At 37.1% G+C, this 26,470-nt stretch overlaps 1 protein-coding gene across 2 annotated transcripts in view; it reads left to right on the forward strand.

The window, feature by feature from the left end:
* Nucleotides 1-18,380, forward strand: part of LOC149288018 (transmembrane protein 181-like) — a 31,815-nt gene extending 13,435 nt beyond the window's left edge. Inside the window, exons 2-17 of one of the 2 annotated variants that reach the window (XM_089492197.1) lie at nucleotides 6,063-6,198; nucleotides 6,949-6,975; nucleotides 8,083-8,164; nucleotides 8,979-9,100; nucleotides 9,652-9,771; nucleotides 10,383-10,463; nucleotides 10,809-10,908; nucleotides 11,166-11,296; nucleotides 12,170-12,261; nucleotides 13,117-13,174; nucleotides 13,574-13,676; nucleotides 14,023-14,074; nucleotides 15,204-15,286; nucleotides 16,850-16,939; nucleotides 17,592-17,658; nucleotides 18,302-18,380. In XM_089492197.1, coding sequence (XP_089348323.1) covers nucleotides 6,063-6,198; nucleotides 6,949-6,975; nucleotides 8,083-8,164; nucleotides 8,979-9,100; nucleotides 9,652-9,771; nucleotides 10,383-10,463; nucleotides 10,809-10,908; nucleotides 11,166-11,296; nucleotides 12,170-12,261; nucleotides 13,117-13,174; nucleotides 13,574-13,676; nucleotides 14,023-14,074; nucleotides 15,204-15,286; nucleotides 16,850-16,939; nucleotides 17,592-17,658; nucleotides 18,302-18,380 — 1,423 coding nt within the window. Of the gene's footprint in view, nucleotides 1-6,062; nucleotides 6,199-6,948; nucleotides 6,976-7,498; nucleotides 7,573-8,082; nucleotides 8,165-8,978; nucleotides 9,101-9,651; nucleotides 9,772-10,382; nucleotides 10,464-10,808; nucleotides 10,909-11,165; nucleotides 11,297-12,169; nucleotides 12,262-13,116; nucleotides 13,175-13,573; nucleotides 13,677-14,022; nucleotides 14,075-15,203; nucleotides 15,287-16,849; nucleotides 16,940-17,591; nucleotides 17,659-18,301 lie in introns of both variants that reach the window. The other variant, XM_089492196.1, reaches the window with a different exon arrangement.
* Nucleotides 18,381-26,470: the final 8,090 nt, after the last annotated feature.

The raw sequence follows: 26,470 nt of genomic DNA on the forward strand, positions 1-26,470 counted from the left end.
GCCCACTCAAATGTGGCTGCATTTCCTCTATGGCCTGCCATGTCGTGGGCCCAAGCTGCCAACCTTAATAGTACTGGATCCACTGGGTCTGCATCTTTTGCTTGATGTACTCTTGTTAATTTGTCAGCCGTGTTGTTAGGATTTTCATTTCCTAAAGTCTCTTTCATATGAGCACTTACATGACCCATATGGATTATACGGGTGTTTGATGTATTCCAGATCTTCCCCCACAGCTCTTCTCCACCCCACACTGGTTTACCATGAATAAGCCACTTATTAGCTTTCCAAGCGGGCATCCAGGTTGTACACGCTTTGTATACTGCCCAGCTGTCAGTGTAGATGAAGATCTGATGATCTTCTGTTTCTTCAAGCAACATTGATACGGCAACCAGTTCAGCATATTGACTTGAACCTCCGTTTCCTTTTTCTTGAAGAATAAGTTGTTGTTTTGGGTTGTATGCTACAGCAGTCCACTTCCTTCCTTTATACGTCAGGACAGCTGACCCATCTGTAAACCATGCGGTAATTCGCTGGTCCTCATTCAGTTGCTCATAAGGTGGAGCTGATTTGATTGGAGAAGGCTGTAGTATTGGTACCTCTCTGAAAGTGGGGTGCGATAAGGTTTCATAAGTCACTAAACCAGAGAGAAGCTTTGTTAATTCTTTAATTTCGCCTGCTTTGATTCCACCTCTTTCTTGTAAGTACCACTTCCACTTCATCAATGTCTGGTTTTGTGCCACAGCTGTCTTTAATGGTAGTCCATCATCACGCACCCAGCCTGCAATAGGCAAATCAGTCCTTACACTTACTGGGCTTGTTCCGGTCATAGGTTCCACATGTTGTAGGGCCAGGTAGGCAGTCAGTAGATTTTTTTCTAATGGAGTATATCTCTGCTGAGCACCTGTCAGTTGCTTTGACCAGAAACCAATGGGAACAGCTCTTTGACCTTTTTCTTGGTGCGGCTGCCACAATCCCCAAGATGCCACATTATCAGTTACCATAACGTCCAATTGAAATGGCGCTCCTGAACGAATAGGTCCCAGGCCTTGATGCTGTATAATCGCTTCCTTTGCTGCAACGAATGCGGTATGTTGTTCATGTCCCCATGCAAAAGTAGACTTTTTCCTAGTAACATTGTAAATAGGACGCAACAAAAGTCCAAGATGTGGAATAAAGGCTCTCCAATATCCCACAGCCCCCAAAAACTTTTGGGCTTCTTTGATTGTAGTAGGCTCAGGTGTATTCTGGATGGTGTCCAACACGGGCTGTGGTATTTTACGCACAGGACCTGTCCATAGCATACCCAAGAATTTTACCTCTGTAGCAGGTCCTTGTACTTTATCCTTGTTGATAGCCCAACCTCTTCCAGTCAAATGATTTACCAGCAATGGGAGTGCTTCCTCAACCTCCTCCTTAGTTCCTGTAAGCATGATATCATCTATGTAATGGAATATAGGAGTCTTTAGGGTTAATGTGCTTAAATCTCTTGCTATTAATCCATGACAGATGGTAGGAGAATGTAGATATCCTTGTGGCAGTACTTGAAAGGTATACTGTCTTCCCTCCCAAGTAAAAGCAAGCTGGTCCTGTGACTCTGGTGCAATGGGGATCGAAAAGAAGGCATTCGCTAAATCGATTACCGCGTGCCATGCTCCGGCCTGTTTGGCTATTTTTTCAATCACAGTGACAATATCCGGGACAGCTGCGCTCAAAGGAGGCGCTACCCTGTTTAATCCCCGATAATCTATTGTCAAACGCCAAGAGCCCTCAGACTTTTTAACAGGAAACACGGGCGCATTAAAAGGGCTAACAGCGGGTCGCACTACACCGGATTCTAAAAGTTTAGCAATCGTTTCACTAATCTCTTTTTGTCCCCCAGGAAGTCGGTATTGCTTCAAGCAAACCGGCATATCTGGGGGAGGAATCACCACTGGTGTCCACTTTGCATGTCCCCGCACAATATCCTTGACTGGTCTAAGGTAATATGGCTTGTGCGGAAACCCGAAAGTAAATACCCCCCATTGTGTCTGAATACTTTGTCCCATAAGAACATCAATTCCCAAAATGTTGTCTGGCAATTCTGTAACCAAAACATTTGCTTTAAATTTGGGGCCTTTGTTTATGGATAGTGATACATTAACCTGTACTGCTTTTGTAATCCTCCCACCCAAACCTTCCACCCTCACTATGGGTCCTGACAGTTTTGAAGGATTACCATGAAGTACACTTACTTCTGCCCCAGTATCTACCAATGCTAGTACCTGGGTTGCTTCCCTCCCCCTTCCCCACCAAACAGTCAATGGTACATGTGGGCGACGATCTCCAGCAGATACTGATGATACATGTACTACCGGAGATCTGCCATCTTGTCAATATTGTGTTACATCTGCCCAATTAGTCTGTTCGTGAATCAGCAAGTCATCTGTAGGGTAAAGGGGTTTTGTCTGTACTCTATTTGTATCTTTGGTCTTAGCGGTTGCGATTATGTTATGTGGGTGATGTGTTTTATTTTTCTGTGTTTGAGATTGTGTGTTGTCTTGTGAGGTCTCAGAGGATAAAATATCTAGTAAATATATTTCCTCAAATGTGTCAATGTCACCCATTTTCTGTACCTGCATATTTTTCTGCACATTGCTTTTTACAACCTCTTTCCATTTTTTTAACATTTCAGTGGTTGTAATACCATTTATTTCCTCTCGGGGCACCCCAGCTTTTAACAAATCAATCCACATTTGTTTTCTAGAAATCTTAATCCTTCCACTAGGTGTCACTCTCCCTGTTACCTCTCCTGATTTATTTGCTTTAAACACCCCCTTCTTAGGCCTCATTTCTTGTTCTAATTCTCCCACTTCAGCTAATAATGCGGTTATTTGATGTACTTTTCCAGCACTCCCCAACCCACTAAGCAATGACAACAGAGAAGGTCTCATAGCCAGTGGTGCAGTTTTTAAGAAACGTGATCGCATACTAGTTGTAAAATCTTCCATATCTGGTCCCTCCCAGTTATCAGTATCCATACCAGCAACACAACCCATAATCCTTACTCTATTAATAGCTTCTTTTATTGTAAACCAAGGAGTAGTAGGTTCAATATCTACATGGGAAGGGAACACTTGTAACATAGCATGGCGAACCATATCTAGCATAGGAAAATTCCCTTTAATCTCTCTAACTTTCCTCAAAACCTGTCGAACCTGTGGATGGAGAGAAATCTGACCCATAGCAACTGCTTCTGTGGCATTCAACATTACGCTATCTGCCCCAGAGTCCCAGAGTCTAAGCAGCCATTCTCCAATGCTCTCATCCACACTCTGCTTAAAATTCTTTGCCAGTTCGGTTAATTCAGTTTGAGTATAACCACGCACAACCTCATTCACTTCATCACGTGCAGTTTCACGCATTCCTAGATTCCCATCAGGGTCTCTGTGAATCTTACGTTTCCGTTGTTGAGTTATTATTGGGCGGGCCTTTTGCTTTTCATTCTCACTATCAGAAACAATAACATACTCATTCTCCTCATCTGAGGAAGACATAAATGATTCCTCATCCCATCCACAATTCATAACCATTGCCTTAACTTTAGTGACTGGCATAGGTTTTTTACCTTTCTGGTATCTCTTTTTATTAATTTTGTTTACAACTAAAGTTGCACACTTATCTTCCAGCTGTGTAGCTCGTGCAGCATTGCTATGCATACATTCTTTAGTCATTATCAATTCATCTTGCACAGATTGAAACTTACTTTCTAACTCTAACCTCTTTTGCACTTCTCTCTGCAATGCCTGCATAATAATCCATCCTGTCTCACTCGCAGCCTTTCGCTCATTTTTACCATACACACTCAGATTCAACCTTAAAGCATGGTTCCCCAACTCTGTCCCAGTCTCAGGGTATATTGGGGCGGCATATTTAATCAACTCTTGAGCTACAGACTGCCAACAACCGAAACTAGCCCACTCAGGAATAGTTCCATACTTAGACCGTTCTTGCCTTCCCACAGCTGGTGATCTCTTTTTAAACAAAGCAAACATCTTAAACTAACACACCGTAACAACAAGCAATTATTACTGCAAAACAACAAATAATTCTCCCAACAATCCCCGCGCAGGTTCGAATCCTGCCGACTACGCCAATTGTTTTGGTTGTGGCCTGATTCTAACTTTAAATTATTTAATTAAGGTAATCAGGGAACCTTAATAACAACAATAAAATTTATTTAATCTATATACACTCTGTATCTTGATATACAAATGGTATATAATATGAGGTATTCCAGTCGATCATATGGTGAGAAATACTTAAATACTGTGGTGAATGGTAATTATACTTTAATGATCAGCAGAATTAAAATCACACACCAGTCTTAACAGATTGCAATAACATAACAATAATACTTAGCTTCGGTAGATGGTCAGCTTACAGAGATGATGAAGAAACCCAGCAAAACAATATCAAGTGGAACTCCGTTGGTCATAACGACTACTTGATGAAACGTGGGAAGGATTCCGGTCTATAACCCAGGGCGCTTACAAAACAGGTGACAGTTTTTTCGGTTGAAAGGTGCACAATATTTTGGTTGTAACCATGCACACCGGAATCACTAACACATCCTATACCTACACACATGTGAATCAAAAGAAAATGTGCCTCTGCCTATATGTAACTAAGCAACACCAATAACGCAAGAACTGGCTGTTATCGCCTCAGGCTAGGATAGCTTGTATAGCAACTTTGTTGTTATTGTTGTTGTTGGGATCCTAGGACAACTATTGACCAGTAGGTCAATAGTTCAGCCTTTATATTAAATTAATTCTACTGTCATTCTGCTGTCTATGACGTAAATCATAAAATGGGAAAATCATTTTCATAACACTTAGATACATAGAATTTTAGGGCAAATAAGAACCATCTAGTCTGGCCATTTTTCCTGATATAAAGACACAGTCCTTGGTCTCTTATATTCAGCCTGTAACACTTCTGCTGCGAGGCTATTCTGCTTTTCTACCACCTTCTTAGTAAAGTCAAATCAAATTTAACAGGAGACTTGGAAGAAATCTCACTGATTTAACTATACATTATACTAGGCGTGCCAAGCTCTTTCTGCATTGGGCTCTATTTAGAGAATAGAGCCCAATTCTATGAAAAATGATGTGTATTAGGGACCCGGATTAATCTACTTCATGGTTCAATTGCATTTATTGTCCGTGTTTCATAATTTTAGAGATCCCTGAAGTGTCAGATGGATACCGATAAAACACAATTTAAAAATATACTTAAACAAATACAGTTATCCAAATATTTGGCTTACTCACAATATGCTGGTTTTGTTGAGCAAATAAAGTATGTCTTCTGCAGTTATACAGCAAAATTAGATATATCTTCAAATGAAGGAGCACCGATCAGGACTTTTTAGAAAAGATCTTCCCCTGATTTAAGAACATCTGTTTTGCCACATATACTAAAGACAGGCCATACAGTTTATGTATGTAACAAATACACTTTCAAATCCTTTTATTCTTAGGGTATATTATTTGGTGTTCTAGATTTCCTCCCTTTGTTCCCAGTATGTCGGCACCCAGCTGAGGACATTTAAATGTTAGTTTGATCCAATAATACACCTCCAACAGGATATGGTGCACTTTGCGGATCATTACTGATTAGGCTTTCAGAAGGGTAACTGTATTGGGACTCAGTTATTACCCGTCATCAAGCATTTAAGATGGCTGCTCCCACTGAGCATAAGGGTTGCTACTACATATATAGTACTAAATTGTAAACCCTATAAAAGAGGTTTATTTAGTGTATTGTATCAGGTGACCAAATTCGGATAGGGAAGGAGATGAGTAAGGTTTACTTGCTGCAGGACCACCCACCCACCCACCTACCTTATCCTTCTGGCCACCTTGTGGTGCTCAGCGTAAAGAAACATTAGAATTCGATTCAAAAGGTAAAATAAGCTTAAAGTCAATAGGAAGATGATTGAGATAAAGTATCCTCAAATTAGGTCTACTGCATGTACCTCCACTATATGAGAGCTTAACATGATTTCTTGTGTGTTACAGGTTGGCCCCTATGCGACTGTACACCCTCTCGAAACGCCACTTTGTTCTGGTGTTTGTTGTTTTCTTCATCTGCTTTGGGTTGACAGTTTTTATCGGTGTTGCGGGTAAGAAACTTTTTAACAATGTTACATGGTTTGTGTTTTAAGGCTTAGAAATTATTTGCAAATAACTCATATGATATATATCAGCCCAAATCATATAGAGGGCTGATATATATATATATATATATATATATATCTCATGCCTGCCCCCACTCCCCCTAGCTGTGTAACATATGTCATCAAAAGTAAGGCAGAGGGAAAAATATTGGGGAGAAACTGACTTAAGGCTGTGTTAGAAAGATTACAGGGTAAAAAAAATGTTTTCCTTTAAATTAAGCGATTATTTAAGTTACGCCACAGCCATTGTTGTGCTTGGGCAATATATGTACTTTCTATTAGAATTCATTCTTGTCTATCAACATTCTTCAATAATTCACTCCCATACTTTCACACATATTTTTGTCTTCATACTTTATCATGTTTTCTTAACTCGACAGGGCACATATTTCTTTTTCTTTCAATATAAACCTAATAAAACCTCAACCGTAAATGTAAATGATTTCGGAGTTTTTTGAGATGGTCCATAAGTAGATATATATGCAGTGCATTAATAAAATCCTAGTTTAACATTACATTTTAACATTTAATAATTGATATGAAAATAATGTTTCATAAATCCTAAAACAAATTCTTGTATGCAATATTTCAAGTTATAACATTATCAACATTTTTTCACCAGGCTGTCTTAGATATGCTTAAATAAAATCACCTGATATGCAGAATGATTACATATTGAAATAATCCTATTTTAGTTTTTGTGTTTAGTTTGTGATTTAAATTCATAGTTGAGAAACTACTCCAAAATGCCAAAAGTCTATTTTTTCAGATATATTATGGGAAAATCTTATAATATACAAACTTTTAGAACTTAGGTTGTAGAAAGAGTTACATTTACCGGTATTTACTTGATTCTAATAATAATAATCATTCTACACTGCAGAGTCCCTCCATACATTTGCAAGGGGGACACATGGAAATTTAACTTGACCTCTCTGCTATCATATGCACTAACATTGCATTGTGATGGAATGTACATAAATAATGTGGTTTAAAACTCCTTGGTGACAGCTATTTTTTTTAATGATATTATTAACATGGATACATTGTTCTAAACATTTTTTTTTAACGCCTGTTTCGTACTTCGACCACGCATGTATTTTATAAAGTGTGGTACAGTATATTATTATATTATAATATAAAGGGCATTTTAAGTGATTCTTCAGTCTTTAAGGGCAGTTGAAATTATGAGTTCAGAAATCTTTCATGCAGCCTGCGCTATTAATGTAGCTGCTTGCTACTGAATTATTGTTATTGTGGTCCATTCTATTCTGTTAGGACCAAACATTATTGAATCTACAGCAGTTGGACCAACAGCAGGAAATGCGTCCAAGGTAAGGATGTTTTTGTTTGCGTGACTTCTTAGCCATCATCCTGGGCCAAACATCAATGGGCTTTAAGAGGAAATTTCAGTAGGTGACAAGCCTCTTAAAAACTCTACTAATAAATGAATGCTTTTACTTGAATATAAAAAGAAGGTATAAATAGCCAAGAGGTATAGTTCTTGTTTAGAATGGGAAAGAAGCATTATTTAAGTGACTTTGACCGTAGTATGATTGTTGATGTCAGATTGGGCTGGTTCCAGCATCTCAAAAATGGCAGCTTTGGCTTTTTGATTTTGCTATATTCCAGAGTGTGTGGAAACAGATATTCGTTTAAAATGTATCCTATGTGTGTGCATTTTTGTTTCAGAAGATTTTTTAAGAAAAAAAAAAAAAAGGATTTTGATTGATATGTACATGTCTTACAAAAATTAAAATTTTCAATAGGCTTAATGGAATGTTGAAATATTCTATAAGCCACAATGGCTTTTTCTGTGGAATGCATTTTTTTTTAACTCTTGTGTTTTATGTTCTTCCAAGCATGATTTAAAATCTCCAGTCCTATCCACATATAATCAGCAACTATGGCTCACATGTCAAATACAACTGAACAAGGCTGATGGTAAGCTATTCACAATTTGACTCTTTCTTAAAGTAGAAAATATCGGCCACAAATGATAAATGTTTACATACATCTTAACAACATATACACTTGACGTGATTAAAGTCTGTCCTCACTGCAGAAAAGCATTTTGAATCATAATGTGGAGAAGACTGTAGCAGGCACTCCTGGAGAACCAGAATTAAGAAATATTTGCCATTAATTTGATTTACCAATCAGCTCATCTAGTCTGCACCTTTCACTAACCCTATCTATTCATTACATCAGTATATTGCATGTCCCAAGCGTTCTGGAAATCTTCTGCTGTATTTGCCTGTGGATGTATATTCCAGATATCTACGGCCCTTTCTGTAGAGTAAAACATTTCAATTTCACATTACAATTCATCTTCAATATGCCATACGCCAGTTGTTTACCATTTGGTGGGTTTTGTCAAATCCTTAAAAGAACAAATCTAGTGGAAACTCACAACTTGCTAGAAAGAAGAAGTGTACATGTACCCAATGTAATAGGAAGAACACTGCCAGGGCACAGAAAGAGCAATAACTTCTGATCATTTGTTAATGTTTATCTTGGTACGGATATATATGGAACATTTAAGGGGATAGTAATGCTATTTTCTTTCTTTCTTTCTTTATTATTATGTTAAGGCCCAAACCATCCCAATACCAGAGTATTGTTTTGAGGTTTGACGCCTCCACCTTGCTCATTCCAAGACTCTGACTTATATAGCAGGCATTTAAAACAATGTTTTGGTATTTAGTAATTGTTTCGTTTTATCTGTTTCTCATTTGTTATTCTTATCCTTCTACAGCTCTAAAAATCCAAACTAATATCACTATGACAGTGAAAATACGCGGCGTAACAACAGATGCCACTGTGACTTTTATCAATAACCAAGAACACGTACGGCCCAGAACCATTAGCTGCGCGCAGGTATGTTTCACTTTGCCTTTGTGTGTTCCGCTGTTGGCAGAGTAATAATAATATATTTTAATAATAAAATAACAATAATAAAAATAATTCCACTTGTGCCATTTCTTAAAAGTCATCATTGATAAAATTATGACATCTGTGTTTCAAAATTGAATGTTAGAAGTCTGCGCTCTTTTTGCTGTTGATGTGTGAAAGCCACTGACAATTTGGAGTACCATCAATTCTATTTCTAATACTAATGTATGACACTTATATGTTGTGATGTATGTGGAAGCTGCCACATCCCTTTGGTAATTGTTGCTGTGTTCTCAGGCACTCATTCCGGAGGCATGATGAGAATCAGCTTAGTCTTTTGCCAGAGCTTATGCACATCTATGTTCACTCAAGGATCATTGGAAATTAATAAATATGTCTCTGTCGGAGCTGACAAAAATGAAATCTGGTTTTCAGTGCTGATTCAGTTATGACTTTCTCTGCGATGGGACTCTTTATGCGTTTATTTCTAAAGATGTCATTTGCGTTGCTCATACTTTCTTTTTATTTTATTACAGAAATGTGATGAAATCATTGTGGCTCATATGGGCTACTTAAATTACACACAGTACACAGTAAATGTCAGCTTTGAAAATCTAAAGCTATTAATGTACCCCATCACAGCCATAACCTTTACAGTAAGTATTCCCCTGTAACGCACTGTTTGTGTTAACACATATGTTTGATCAATGGACTGGTAAATTATGCTAAAACCTCTAGCACAGTCTAAAAGAAATCACTTAAAGGATCAAAAAGCTTCAAACACAGTAAACCATGTGTCTCAATGCAGTTGGCATTTATACCTCTACTCTGACCCAAATCAACTAGTTATAAGACCCTCAAATATACCTCCTGTTTTAAAGTTTACTTTTGGCAGTACCCAAAAGCATTTTAGAAAATTAAAAATACTTTTCCTATAATAATCATTTTATAATTAAATGTCTTTTTTTTTTTTAAATCATTTAGATATTTTTCTCAAATCAAAATTCCATATTTTTTTTTCATTAAAAAGTTTAGTGGCTAGTATATTTCTGGCTACATCTTCAGTAAAACGTCAGTCTCTTGAGGGTTAAGGGAGAAAACATCAGTGTTTACCCCATTCACGCCATTAAGTCAGTGGGTTTATTTTGCAACTTACTACAAATACAACCAGTTACCCTAAAGCTAAGGACGAGACAATCAAACACGCTTCTATCATAAAGACTCTACTACTAAGAACTCTTATTTACATGTATTTTTTTTCTTCTAGTGGAAAACCTACAACCCAACGTTTTCGCAAGTGGAAATCTGGTTTCGGTTTGTGTTTGTGGTGCTCACATTCATGGTGACGGTGAGTACAGTGAATTTAAAAAAATACACAAGTATGATTAAATGCCGTCTTTGAGAATAAATGAGGGACTTTAATATTTTTATTACCTTTTTACCTGCTGTTTATATTTGTGATATGTTTGCACGAGATCACAAGTTTGATTTTTAAGAACAAAGGCCTCAGTATTGTAGTATAAGAAGGAACAACATGAGCATTGTATGGACAATGTAGTGACTGCTAAATGGTTATGAGGTTGACTATGTCAAGGAACCAGTATGCGATTCCATCTTACATTCTCTGCACATATTTCAGACTGCCTAAAGCAGAATTAGCTGTGGATTAATGAACCCATTTCATTACTTGCAGTGCTTATTTGCACATTCCCTACGGAAGTTCTCTATGAGGGATTGGGGCATAGAGCAGAAGTGGATGTCTGTCCTTTTACCCCTGCTGCTCCTTTACAATGGTATGTAATATGTGGGATATTACTTTAATGTTTTTTCCCCCCATAGAAATATGTTTTGTGGTTAACAACCTAGCAGTCTGTTAAACCTCTTATTGCAGTAGATTAACCTTTTTGTTATGTTTTCATGTGTAAATGGAATCTACGCATTTGCTTCTCTTGTGGATTTATAGTATTGGTGAACTGAATATCAGAATGAATAGGGGCGCCATCAAAATGCTCTTTAAATTCTTAGACGTTCTGTCTCTTCTCCCTGACAGACCCGTTCTTCCCTCTCACATTCTTAATGAACAGTTGGTTTCCTGGAATGTTGGATGACCTTTTCCAGTCACTCTTTCTCTGTGCGCTGCTGCTCTTCTGGTTATGTGTTTATCATGGAATTCGGGTGCAGGTAGCCAATATATTTTACATTGCTTATTTTCTACTTTATCAATTCTACTAAATGTAGAAATACAGAAGATTGTTGAACAGTGTTGCCTACCTCTTTATCATCTTTAGCTAGAAAGCTATTGCATCAGATACAAAGGCGCTCTGCTGATTCCAACTGAAATAAAACAGTTGTTGGTTACATAAGTATGCAAGTTTCAGTAGAGCTGAGAAATAACTGATATAGGATGAGGAAAATGAAATTCAGAGGCAATGTAGCCCTTATGTCATAAAGATACATGCTAACCCATGAGGACTGGAGGTGACCTATTTTCACATCGACTTGGGCTAAACTTTATTCAGACATTTGTGCCTGCAAGGGGTCCACTGAAACTTAGGAAGAGCTAAGAACTTTGGAATCTGCTAATATAGCACTTTCCTGAATGCAGACCAAAACTACTGTACCTATGTGCCTACTCACATAAATGTGCTATGCCAAAGGTCAGTTGTATTAACTTGTGAGTTCTGTGGAAACCTACAAACTTGGGAAAGAACAAAAGTATTGCCAGTGCTCCTATTGACTTTAGTGATAACCCAGCTTACATATTTGCAAGGTGTCTTGCTTATGTATGGACATTGTGCTTGGGTGCATAACCTGCTTCAGATGAAGGAGGTAGGTGAGGAAGAAAACAAGTGCTAAATATTGTAAATAGCACTGAAAGCTACACAAAATAGAACATGTAGTCAGGGGTGCAATGTCACTTTAGCTAAATATGCCAGCCTCATGATTAGGGTGTTTTTCATAAATTACATGACATTGATGATTACTTGGTATATTTTTTGTTTAAAATGCTACTTATAAAATGCAGCATTATTAACGTTAAACCTTTTTTTCCAGGGCGAGAGAAAATGCTTGCCGTTCTATCTACCCAAGCTGTTCATTGTTGGTCTGCTGTGGCTTGCTTCTGTGACCTTAGGAATATGGCAAACGTAAGCATTGTCTTTAAATTGCACATAGATTTTTCTCATGCTTTCCCCAAAAATGTAGAAAAGTCTTCTAAAAAAAAAATAGAATAGAATAAAATAAATATTTTATGATGACTTTGTAACTGTGTGGTGTAGCAGAATCCTGTATGACTTGTATGTTAGGCCCATGAACTTGATTCTTCAAGCTATGCAATATAGCTATGCAATGTATATTGGCTAATATAAGCCAATAGACAGCTTTGCAAAGGAGTGCAGCAGATGAAGAATAACATGGGTGAAAAATATTGGACTGGTGGTAGCATTCTGGAAAGAAGATTGCAGTGGGGTAAAGTAATGTCACAATGTGAATGCCAATAAAAGTGAGCAAGGAAACATAAACATGCATAAACTGCATATGTGAGTAAACAAACAAACAAAATATATATATATATATATATATATGTATTATACACATTATATATGCAACATTAAATCAACCATAGACAAAGTCTACAACAAAATGGGGGAAAATTTGCTAACAATTCAAAGTTAATTAATTAAAGGAAATAGACAACAAACAGAAAAGTACTACATATTGAGAAGTGTAGAATTGGGAGGCAATTACAATTGGTGTAATAAAAATAAAAAATATCATTTGGTAAGCAATTGGGTGGTGGCCTTTTTGTGATTACGCTGCGGGTTTCATGATTTTAATTTGTAGTAGTGAAAATAAATATCTTATAACAAGTTATTGTAGAAACAAGGATATAATTTTTATTTTTGTTTCACATATTACATTAATGTTTATTTCCGTTGGAGCAGTCACAAGTCTTTTGTCTTTTTAGTCTTGAAGTGCTTGTTTTTCTTTACTCTTTTCAGCGTTAATGAATTGCATGATCCGACTTACCAGTACAGAGTAGACACTGGCAATTTTGAGGTAAGTCATTTTTATTCCTTGCCTACAATGTATTAAGTAATAAAAACAAATTAAGATGGAGAAAATGTTTTTATTTTGTTAAAGCATATTATGGAGCCATTAGTTCTGCTTTACAATTAGAATAAGACACATATAAAATGAAAAATGAGACTATGGTCTGAGTCTTACGTCTTACTAGGCAGGCTAGATGGGCAAAGTAATTCTTATTTGGTGTTGGATTAATATTAAAACCATTTGGCAACTCCCATTGCATTTCATGTAAAATGATTCACTTACAGAACAAAGACCTGTTATGTCATATTTAATACTTTTTTAATTCTTCATAAGCATATCTTATTTTACTGTAGCTACAAAAACAACCAGTAAGCTAATAGTTTGCATTATGTTTCATTGCTACAGGGGATGAAAATTTTCTTTTTGGTGGTAGCTGCTGTGTACGTCTTGTATCTACTGTTTTTAATGATACGGGCATGTACCGAAATTCGAAATATGCCATATGTTGGTAAGTAGCAGTTTCTTTTATTTTTTCAATCCATAGAACTATTGTTTGCCTTAAAATGTATGGTGTCATAGAAAAATAAAGTGCTATGGATTCCCTATTAGTAGTATAATAAATTTGCATAAAATAATATATATCCTCTAATATATATATTAGAGGAGATATAGCTATATATATATATATATATATATATATATATATATATATATATATATATATTATAAAACAATGGGGTCCTTGGTTGGATAAAATTGGCTTCTATGGGATTTTGATTAGAAAAACAAAATGAATACATGTTCGTTTTTTAAACTCTATCTTAACTTTTTTTTCTTGGTATTTTTTTTTATAGATTTGAGGCTAAAATTTCTCACAGCTTTAACTTTTGTGGTGCTTATCATCAGGTATGTTTGTGATTGCCATTAAAGCATGTAGAATGTTACATTTTGAATAGACACTAAATTACAAAGCATCCATAAAGGGCTAGTGCAAATTGATTATGGAAGTGCTGGGCTAAATAATGTCATACGTTACTAGTGGATATGAAAACAATAAAGGTGGTAAAGAGCATCATTGAGATGCTGAAAACAAAGCAATCTTGACTGGATTTGAAAGTCACTAAAGAAAATTATTCGTTCCATAGGCATTGTATTTCATTGCTTACTTACAAAAGTCAGGAAAGGGCTTTAAAAGTCACTTCCTCTCCATAACCTTAACTTGGAAAAATAATCCAGATCAGTACAACTTTTTTTATTTGACAGATTAGTCAAAATCACCGGTTCTGAGTTTAACAAGCTCTCGTTTTTAATATTATCATTGAGCAGTCATATGTACATTGAGCCTTTTAAAACAAAGAAGTGAAATCTCCTGCATCATAGAAACTCTCATCCATGACCTTTCTCTGATATCTTGACATTTACTTTTGTGAAGTTGATGCACACTACCTGTCAGTGGGCTTTCCCAGCCAAAGCCAGAGATTACCCAACTCATTATAGCATTAATTTTTTGCACTGGGATTAACTTCCTGTCACTGAAGCACCATTAAAGGAAACCTCTTGACATTGTGTTACTTTTGTGTGTTATATATCTGGCTTCACTAGCACTCTGTTTTAATTATCTGATAAAACCACATTATATGAGATTCCCAAGAAGGTTTTCCAGAGGACGCATTATTCCTGCTGGCCAAGATCACAAATATTACCACTTACTGTGTAGGTTAAACTGTCTTTGCTGTGTGCATACAACTTGTAATGGTCAGGTGCCATATTTCTGAATGAGAATCCCAGAGGCACTTTGTGCGTCGATATAATCTATTTGCATGCATGTATAAATTATATCGCTATACATCAAATTCAACATACTGCAACTACACGCTACTACTGGGACTCATTTCGTCCTCAGAGGGAGGAGGATTGTTTTGTAAAAGTTTATTGTAATGTCACTCTGGCTGTTCTGTGTGTTCATCATTATCACATTTATGAGAATGTATATATTTACTTTTCAATGTCTTTTTTTTGTTTTTTTTTCCTTCAGCATTGTTATTCTTTACCTGAGGTTTGGCGCGCAAGTTCTACAGGATAACTTTGTTGCAGAGCTGTCTACTCATTATCAGAATTATATCCTTTAACTAGTTACCTTTACGTCGTCGTCATTACGTGTCATCCCCACATGAATGCAAATCTTGTGGGTCTAGTCTGTGTTTTATGGCTTGTTTACATAAATGCCCGTAAGGGGGTATATATCAAAACATATCAGTTTGTGAATCAAGAACTATACTGACTAAATGTGTATTTTTTGCTATCGCAGGCAGCACACTTGGTGACATAGGGGCATAGCTGGGTTAGAGAGGTTCCTCCGTAGCCGTGACCATCGGTCCTCTCTGGCAGTACTGACAGTCATCTCCTTGAAATGCAGGAATTCTTGCCAGTGCGGCAGTCCAGCATGTTTGCCATTAGATGGCAAATAACCCCACTCTGATTGTTTGCATCAGAGGGGGGTTATATATCAAACCTGCTTGCTCTACTGTCCATGAATACTTCACAAAAAAACTGTTTGTTTTTTTTCTGTAGGTGGTCTGCCAATCTTGGTCACTGGCTACCAGGTGCACTGGACGTAGATATTGTCTTCCAAAAATGGCCGTTTAGTTCATTTTCTTCCCGTTCCAAAGATTGGAAATCTTTAGGTCATTTAGAACGTTTAGAGAGAGTTTTTTTTCCCTTCAGGTTTTCTCGATAGGAATTCTGCCTTTTGGTTATTTGGGAGGGATTTCTATAAACCTTTGTCCTTAGCCAACCTTTAACTGTGGAAGTCTGTCTCACCTGGTGGGCAAAGGTTGCCTGCACTTCTGTCAGTCACCGTGTACTTATTATCTTGTGTGTACTTCAACATTTGATATGTCTTTAAAGAAACATCAGTCAACAGATAATGTATTTTATATAGGTATTATTTGCTTTATAAACACCTGTGTGCTTCAAGGGGTGCTCATATTGTGGTTTTTTTGATGTTGTTGTCAAGGTGCAGTGTCTTTTTACATATAAGATATTTAAGGTGCTACATAAAGATGCCACGTGCATGTGATGCTTATAGGTAGAGAGGGCCCTGCTCGCCAGCTTACAATCAACTATTTTTTTGCGAGTCCTGACTTTTTTTTTTTATACATTGGATGTGCCAGTTACTTTTTTTACATGGCAGATTAAAGAAATTGCAGTAGAACGCATACATTGGTGCAGTCATGTTGTTTCTATATAGCCAAACCCAAGTACCATTTATGAATATATTCAAAGGAAATAATTTGTGCCATTTTTATTATAACTACCTCAGATTCTAATAATAATTACTGTTTTTATGTACTTGCGGTCATTCCATGTTTCCAAAATAGTAAAAGCCAGTGGTTTCCAGCTCCAGGCTTTGAGAGCTGCACGCAGACCACAGTTTAAGGATATCCCAGCGTGTGCGTGGGCACCTCGATAATAAAAAAATAAATTACTTCTTTTCAGACACTGATACACAGAATTCCTGACATGTCTACAGCCTTAAATGCCTGGAATTGAAAGCCATTGCTCTAAGCAATTATTGCGTGAACACTCTAACTGAAATGTTACCCTGTTTTGCAAACCATTTCCAGTTGCATGCTACCACTATGGCCATGACTTGGTATTATTTCCTTTACTTGTTATCACCTGCGGAATTCTTATCCTTTTATGGCCTTCTGAATTTTTATCTTTACACGCTGGCCTTTGTGTACTCACCATCAAAAAATGCTCTTTATGGTAAGTGTAAGATCTGTATGTTTGATCCATCCTATTATGGAGCATGTGTAACCAAGAAAGTTGCATGCTCTTGGTACCCATGCCTTTCTCTAATATTTGAATACAAGCACTCCAGTCCTATTTTATGTTAAAATTCATTTTGCATACCGCCGGTGCATTTTACTGCATGCAGATAGGTGTTAGAATTGGCTTAGTTGCTGAAGTCGTTAAATAAGACCCCTGTCTGATATCACTCTGCCAGCGGCCTCAACTAAAAGCAGGAATCAGTATCAAAGAAGCACCAGACACATATATGCTATATGAACACAGATGTTTTGCTAATATACATACAATTGACTACTGCTTCTTTAATGGCAGTGTTTATATGGGAGTATCTTAGAGAGAATCATGGCTGGATACATCAGCTTTTCATTGACTAATGCAACATAGGAACAAGGTCAATGTGCTAACTGCCACTCTTTTTTTGAATTATTATTATTATTAGATACCTGACCATAAAGCTTGCTACTGTGGTGTAATGCACAATTCTCTAACCTCTATCCGGTTTTCCTAGTTTTACCCCTCGTGCTTTGGTTTCTGTTGCTGATTTGTGCTCGGTGTTCTATAACCCTCAATATGAAATCATCGTTCTCTGTACTGTGTTTTCCCGCAGAGTCTCAGTTAAAGGATAATCCTGCCTTTTCAATGCTGAATGACTCAGATGACGATGTGATTTATGGGTAAGCCAAGTATATACGCTCAAGAACTGAGATAATACACCTAGAATATGTTTTTAATTTACAGATATTAGCTATATTGGAGCTGCTTTTCACTTTCATTTAATTTTCTTTTTTACAACATATATTTGGATACCCTGATTCCTCTAGTAATTATTCACAATTACATTTAGAGCCAGATCTACATACCTAATCCTACGTAGGTTTGTTATTTGTCCATTTAAAAACTTAGCGTGCAGATAACATCAGAATATCGTGAGTTGTGTTTTTTGGGTAGCTGGCCAGGTAGATGCTATCCAAACTGATACAAGCTGGCATCGGTTGTGTACATTGTGATACACAAGAAATTGGTTACGTTTTTACACTTGTGATTTGCTTTTGTAACTAAGTAAGGTATGCAGAAATATCTAAATTTACAAATAAATGTGAAAAAGTTAATTATTATCATTAGGATAGGTAATATAGAAAACGGGCTAACCGATACATTTTTCTTCTGCTCTCATGTGGGTTTTGCAAGCACTGTGAATGCTCTCAACAACTTAATAACAAAAATGGCCACTGGGATCTGGAGTATCTCAGGTTTTATTGCAGTGGTAATTGCATTAGCAATCTTACTCCAGTCTAATAAGTACCTTTTTGTTAACAGGAGCGACTATGAGGAAATGCCACTACAGAATGGACAAGCCATTAGAGCCAAATATAAAGAGGAGTCTGATAGTGATTAAGTTTTGTTTACCCACTTGGGATGATTGCCTTCAGGAATATCTCCCATGGATGGACTACACATTTTCATGGTACATCTGCTTATCATGGAAAGCTGCTCCTTCCACGCATTTCTTTTTTTATTATTATTGTTATTTTTGATGAATGAAGTTAAATAATGAAGGTGATGGTGAAGCTCCGTGATGGACCACAGGATGTGGGGTGTGCTGCAGTTAACCATAAAGAAATTCAATTTGCATGACTTAACTGGCTTCAGTTCTTACCGGTAGATATTTTGTTAAATTGTTTTTACAGATGTCTTTGTTATTTGTCAGCCTGGTACTTGAAGGTATACTCATCTAAATATAATTTGTTAACCTAAGACAAAGAAAAAGGCAGCGAAGGCAAGTGAAGGACAGATGCAAGCACACTTGAAGCCTTACCAATCTAATCTAAATTCTCTTAGTTAACACTATAATAGGAAAAAGAGTGGGAAGTCTAGTAATTATTTGAAGTTTCTAGTTTTATTATTCCAAAAGGCACCAACCACATTTTCTATAACCAAATGATGTACTATAGCCAACAATGCATATACCACATAGGAAAACGCTAGGTTTTGATTATTCCCAATTTTAAACATAACGTTAGACTTGTGTAAAATGTATGGTTCATGAACGTTACTCATTTGCATTGTAAAAAAAATAAATAAGAAAAACATACTTAGATGAAGTTTTTTATTAAATGTATATTTTTGCAAAAACACTAGCAGCTCTGTTCATGTAATTTTTAGAGAGTATTTTTTTTTTATTGTGTACTTTATGTCAAGAACAGAGCAATAAAATTCCAGTAAGAGATCTGTCTTTTTTTTTTTTTTTTTTTCTTTTTACTTTGACATGTTGTAAGGGTTTACTAGAAATCTTAAAGAAACACTCCAGTGAAGTCTGATTCAAGTGCATTTCACTGGATGCTTGCATTTTTATTTTATATATATATATATATATATATATATATATATATATATATATTCTTTTTTAATTTATTTTATTTAGAAGACAAAAAATTAGACTTTTGACTCTTCTCCTGTTTGTCTAAATCAGAAGTCCCTCACAGGTATAAGAGTTGAACTTCTTTGAAGTCTGTGGGAGTTCAACTCATGTATTTGCGAGTGGGCTTACTCCTTTAACCTTCAAATATGTCAGCTGAACCTCTGTTGATTTCAGTAGGAGAACTGGAGTGCATTTTTACTTTTTATTGGCAATCTTTGTATTAACTTTTGAAGCGCAGGTGTCTTGGTAATTTTTGTCTTCAGCAGTCAAATATTGACACAGCATTTTCTAATTCAGTCCTGAAATATTTGAAAGAAGAAATTACATTGCACGAATATAGTTGTCATAATGGTTTTCTGTAAATGCTACAGTTTCTTTCATTCCTATAATGTTTCTGCTGTGCACAATTGCTTTGTATAGCACAACCATATCTGCTTTATAATTAGCAAAGTGCAAGGTAGGACACTCTGAAATATTTGATGTGTAAATATTTAATTCATCATGGTGCGTTTAGCATGGCAAAATACGTATTGCATCCTTTGTAATGCTAATTAAGAAAATGACGAATAAAAAGATGTATTTTAGTGAAGTTTTGGTCACCTCTGTTCTGAACGGTTTTCTCCAAAGATAAGTCTTAAATGCAGAATTAATTGTTTTAGTCACCACTACACTTCTTACAGGTGTGCTTGACATTTTATTGTTTTAAATTGAATTGATCTTTATTGCAGACACTGATTTTCTGTGTCATGATCGTATGTAAAATATTTTAGAGGATATTTAGATTTTGTTTTAACAAACAACAATTATCTCCTACCCGTTGCTACTCAGGAATCACTGGAGCCAATATTTAGTAGACAATTATAGTTTACCTATTGTACGGCTTTGTATTTTTTTTGTGATATTTTTATGCTGCTGTGTGTTTGAGTGCCTGTCTGTTGGGAAAGCGTTTTAATATATATCTTGAAAAATGACATAAACATTAAACAATATATATACTATGACTCGGTTTCATTCTTACATGTATTTTACGTTATTTAATTTGATTATATGATTATCTACATTGTTGTCCCATTTTAGGTTGGTTTGCAATCTTTAGTGCAACCCTCCAGGCGTGAGTATTGGACATGGTATGCACATTTATGTAAGTATCTATCTGTATTACATAAGCCACAGAGTTTGTTTCTCCATGTCTAAATGTCTATTAATAAACCAGTACAAAACAAGCATCACCCAACCCTGCACCAAGAGCTCTGCCAACCAGATGCCTGAAAGTGCTCATCGCAGCTAGAAAACATGATTACTTCAATTTGGGTATCTGATCCTATAACTAAATATGCAAATATGTAGCACTGTGTATCCACTACATATAGTAGATACATCTATGACTTAAAACATATATGCATGTTCCCTTTGGGAACAGAAGGAAAACACAGGTTAGATAAACGAGGCATGATATGAGGGTAGGTGATTTTGTACCGCTATCCTCCTCAAAAAGTGATAGCTTTGGAAGAGACAGTACAATGATATTACATAATATTGTCTTATATATTGGGGCCACTTTTGTCTATTAAAATAACATCAAAAGAACTAAAAATACAGTGCACATGTAAAGACTATTCCATGTGAGAAATTGTACAAAACAGCAATCGGAGCGCATGTGTATATTGGGGAAAAAAGAAAAATGTATGATAGTGTAATATTGTTGATATGAATTCAGATATGTGAAAAATATTTAAATGCACTCACAAACAGTGTCAGTACAAGAGGCTCTTCAAAAGTAAAGTCTGTTCTTTATTCTATAAAATTCTATAAATATAAAACGGAAAACAACCACATGGTGCAGTAACTTCCTATGCTGTGTATAAGCAAGTAGATATGCACTTACAGGATGGTTGAGTTCAAATAAATATATATAGGTGAATAGGTGATCTCTGATCAGAAAAAAATGCAGATTTTTTCTTCTATATCTCAACGCGTTTCGCCCTGATAAACTGGGCTTCCTCAGGAGAATAAAGTTAAAGTGGTCCGCAATGGTGATCCGCAATCGTAGCGTGTATTATTTGTTGTGAGAGTTCGCTTTAAAAACCGTCCGTTTCAGTCTTGCCGCGGACGCCTGTAGGAGAGAACGTCATTCCGTCCGTGCGTGTGGTGTCTGTGGGTTGTGGCGTATCCAGGCAACGTAGACTTTCGGCTCTTTCGGCTCCACCTCATTCCGTCCGTGCGTATAGCGTCTGTGGGTTGCAGCGTATCCAAGCAACGTAGACGCTTCTGTCTCTTTCGGCTCCTCCTCCCTGAATGGATATAGTCCTACCTCTTGTAGAGGTATCGGATCTTGCAGTTCTTTAAAACTTCAGGAGCGATCCTGAGTTTTTACTCGTGAGTGAAGTATAGGGGAGGTAAAAGAGGCAAGAGTTATGTATATATCGAGTAAGACTAAATAAATGATTTTGTATGCACCGGGTGAAAATAAATAAATAATATAATAGGAATGGACTGGATACGGAGCTAATCTGACGAATGAGAGTAAAAATTATAGTTTGGGGAAACAATGTGATGATGAGATTGATGGATAGGAGAGATAAGGGTGCGGATAAATATGTAAACAGGAACGGGTACATATAGATATGTATTCTAAGTAAAAGGCAATTTAATTCTACTATGGGAACTTGTCATGAATGTACTTAAATGCAGACATACTTGATAATTTGAGTATGGCTGATATGGATATGTTTGTTGGTAAGATATGGGAATATTTTATATTACCCAATGAAAAATGTATTTGCTCCAAAATATGATGATACATTAACTGTTTTTAAAAATTGATCCATTTGAAAAGAATGAATTAATTAAAAATAGGGTAAATTATATCAAATAAATTATCATATTTAAGAATTAACTAATCAATTTAAAAAATAAATTGCTTTAAAAAATAAATTCAAAAAATAAATTAATTAAAAGTTAATTTTGAAAAATAGAATAAATTATTTAAAAACTTAATTTTAAAAATATATTTAGACATATTTAACAATATATTAGAAACCATTTTAGAGTATAGGTGTTTATAGGGATCATATAAAAGTGAGGATGTCCAGATCAGTATTGAGGCCAACTTTTTTATATGTTTGGAAATTAAAAATCCATTGAGTTTCTTTTCTCGATAGGGTGGAAATGATATTGCCTCCTCTCCAATGGGCAGTTACTGAGTCTATCCCTATCATTAGGAATTCTGATAATGAAAAATGGTTACATGTATTACAGTGTCTGGGGACACTGTGATATTTTTGTTTCGAATCCCTCCCAAATGTTCAAGTGCTCGAACTTTGAATTCTCTTGTGGTCCTGCCTATATACTGTATCCCACACTTACATTGTAGTAAGTAAATAACATTTTTGGTGTTACAGTGTATGAAATTTTTGATGGTATATTCCTTGCCAGTATTTGTACATTTGTGAGAAATTGGCAATAAAGATCTCGGATAAACATTGTATACTACTCCCTTTGCAGAACAGCGCAAACTGGCTGTACCCAGAATAAAAAAAGGACTGGAAGTGCCCCAGTGCACAACTGAGCAAGAGGACAAGTACAAGAGTGTCTAAGCTGAGAAACAGATGCCTCAACTAGGAGCTTCATTAAATAGTACCAGCAAAACAGTGGTCTTACTGTCAACAGTGAAGAGACGACTCTGGAATACTGGCCTTCTAGGCAGAGTTGCAAAGAAAAAGCCATATTACGCTGGCTGAAAAAAAGATAATGGGCAAAACAACACAGACTCTGGGCAGAGGGAGATTGGAAAACAGTGTGAATGACGAATCAAAGTTTGAGGCGTTCGAATCACAAAGAAAAACATTCATGAAATGCAGAGCAAATGAAAAGATGTTGGAGGAGTGCTTGACGACATCTGCCAAGCATGGTGGAAGCAATGTGATGGTCTTGGTGGTGTAAAGTGGGAAATTTATATAAGGTTAAAGGGATCTTGATTAAGAAGGGCTATCGCTCCATTTTGCAATGCATGCCATACCTTGTGGATGGCTCTTGATTGGAGCAAATTTCCTCCTACAACAGGACTATGACACAAAGCACAGCTCCAAAAATGCAAGAAGCGTTCAGCTGCTATTCTGACTATAATGGAGTGGCCAACACAGTCAGACCTCAATCCTGTAGAGCTATTGTGGGAGCAGCTTGAGTGTATGGTATAAGAAGGTCAGCAAGGCTGTAATTACTGCAACTTGAGGATTCATCAACAAAATCAAAGTTTGAAGGATATTATTTAAATGAAAAATCATTATCTCTAAGTGACCCCAAGCTTTTGAATAGTAGTGTACACAGTGGCAAGAAAAAGAAAGTAATTGTTGATAAAATGTGATCTATATGTAAGTCACAAGTATAGGCAAATGTGCTTAAGTTAATTACGCACAATCAGTTATAATCTTTCATGTCTTTATTGAACGCACCCGTTAAACACTTACAGTGCTTGTGGAAGAAGTAAGTGAACCCTTGTATTTAATAACTAGTCGAACCTCCTTTGGCTGCAATAACCTCAAGCAAGGATCAGACCTGGAAAACATTCAGGAGGAAATTTTCTTTACGGAACTTCTTAAGGTAAGCCACATAGCCTAAGATGTCTAGTGTAAACGGCTCTCCTCAGGTCACTCTACAGCATCTCTAATGGGTTAAGGACTGGGCCGCTCCAAAAAGCGTATTTTTCTTGTTTTGTAACCACTGTATGGTAGATTTACTTTGAAGCCTAGGAGCATTGTCCAGCTGCGTTACACAACTTCAACTGAGGTTCGGCTGTTATTGAGCTTCGGATGGTGGACAGCCTGGCATTATCCTGTATGATACCTTGATAACCATGTGAATTAATTGAAATTTGATGATGTTTTTTTGAAGGTGTTTTTTTGATTTCTACACAAATTTTTTGTTTTCTTATATATATTTTTGGGACCGATTTATACGAGCGCACCTAAGCAGGACTCATGTCCTCAACTGAAACAGGCAAAAATTAAAGCCATGGTTTTGAAGCAAGGTTACTATTGTCTCTATGGACCTGCCACCTTTGGCCCAGGCAAGGATACTTAGATGATGATAGAGCCCAAGTATTTTCCCTCCTATTCTCTGTGGGTTGGGGATATTCATGATAAACTATGGAAGGTATGGACCCTATCCTGTGCCTGCTGGATGGGAGTATTAAAAAAAATAAACTGTTGGGGACATGTATCACCCTGTCAGTTGAGCAAAGAGGATTAATGTGCTTAAAAAAAACACTTTGGAAAGGCATGGAACTCATCCTTTGCTGCTCCCCCTCCCTCCACGGGGCATTAGTGTTTCAATACAAACTAGAATTAAAACTCCTACCTGTCTTTACACTACTGAGTGGCATACTGTAGAGTGAGAACCATTCAAGCAACCTTTGGGTCTTTTACTTTGTCCATTCCCTTTTAAAGATCCATCCAGAGAATCCTTATGTTTGGTCCCCCCCCCAAAAAATAATGCACCCCATAAAGAATAGCAGTGGAAGTAAAATGCCACTGGTTGCATTGGAGCATGTACAGGTCTTCCTGTGCCCCGGCAGCCCAATAGTTTAGATGTTCAAGAGTGTATAGATTCAAACCATTTATATTATGTATCTGTCATGGTAACCCCCTGAGGCTAACCTGGGGCTAGGTTTCATGGAGTGACTCCCTGCCTGCCCCTTCCGCGCTTTTGTCTAAGTCACCCTGTGTTCATTGAGGGCCCAGGGTAACCGGGAAACCCTGTCTGGTCTGCCCTAACCAGACTTCCATGAGGTAGCTGGCTTAGGGGGTCTATACATAGCCACAAACGCTCCATGCACCTGGAAAGGACCTAGCTGCAAATACATGGAACTGTGCGCTAGCTAGGAACTGCGGTGATGCCTGTCGACATTTGCAACTAAGGTTGTAACAGATGTAAGTTGTCCCACCATCTTGCTGTTTTTGGGGTTATGCTGTGCTTGTGGTGGGCCACAATCAGAGGTGTTACGAAGGGGGAGCTCATTTGAGAAAACTGGTTTTATTACCAATTTTTAGAACTGGGCTTTACCCAACCGCGACTCTGGAACTCTGGTCCGGCTATTGTGCAGACTATTCCCTGGTGACGCTTGCAGTGCTATCACTCAGGGTTCCAACAACGGATCGAGTCGCTTTTTGGAACATAACTTCTTTGGACCCTGTGCTCTCTATTGGTACCCCAGGATTGATGCCAGAAATAGTGACTCTTTGTCGGGTGGGCATTGCTGGAGGTGGTTGATGAGTTTATACTCCTGCTCTAATTAACTCAGTTTATGTTTTCCACCTCAACATTAGTTCTCTCTGATGACTGAAGTGGGCTGCTATTACAACTTATTGTCCTTTTCAGGACAATATTAGCACTGTTTAGCTAAGCTCAGCATGCCTCCATTGTATTGTGGTCCAGCTTCGCCTTGCCAGTGCTAGTGTCGTCCAGCGCTGAAGGGGTTAACCACTGGTGTCTTGGCAAAAGGAAGCACGGTTTGGCGGATGTACCCAGTCGGAGTACACGTCGTGCTGTCACAGTATCTAGCATGTCTGCTTACACCTACTGCACGTCCACGTCATCATGGCACTTATTGACATTCACCATTGTATTGCATCCTCCCTTCACTTGAATAAGCTCCGTTTAAGTCAGTGGGGCCCATTCATGAGTCCAGCAAAATGTGGGAGAAGGGACAACTTGGGGTCCATGATTCACATATTTATTTTATTATACATATCACCCCAAGTCTCCTGAGCAGAGGATGGAGATGAGAGGGGTATACTTAGGCTCTATATCCCAAAGGCTTATTTTCTACGAAGTGTTCATGGAGAAGGTACTGACATATCATGTAGGATTCCCCTGGGGGGCACATTTGCCACTAAGAAGCAACTTGTAGTTAATTAATGCATACATTGAGTCTTTAACTCGCATAAACATGGCTGCAGTTATGTGCAGGTTGAGAATCCATTTGCAGCTTCATAAATATACTTTGTTTTATTACTGGCAGAGAAGTCAATGGTTTGAGGAACTGTTAAGAACACTTTTTCTGTTTCAGT

Source organism: Sceloporus occidentalis, unplaced genomic scaffold (assembly GCF_023333645.1).
Source record: "Sceloporus occidentalis isolate IW3139 unplaced genomic scaffold, rSceOcc1.0.p SCAF_54, whole genome shotgun sequence".
NCBI lineage: Eukaryota > Metazoa > Chordata > Lepidosauria > Squamata > Phrynosomatidae > Sceloporus > Sceloporus occidentalis.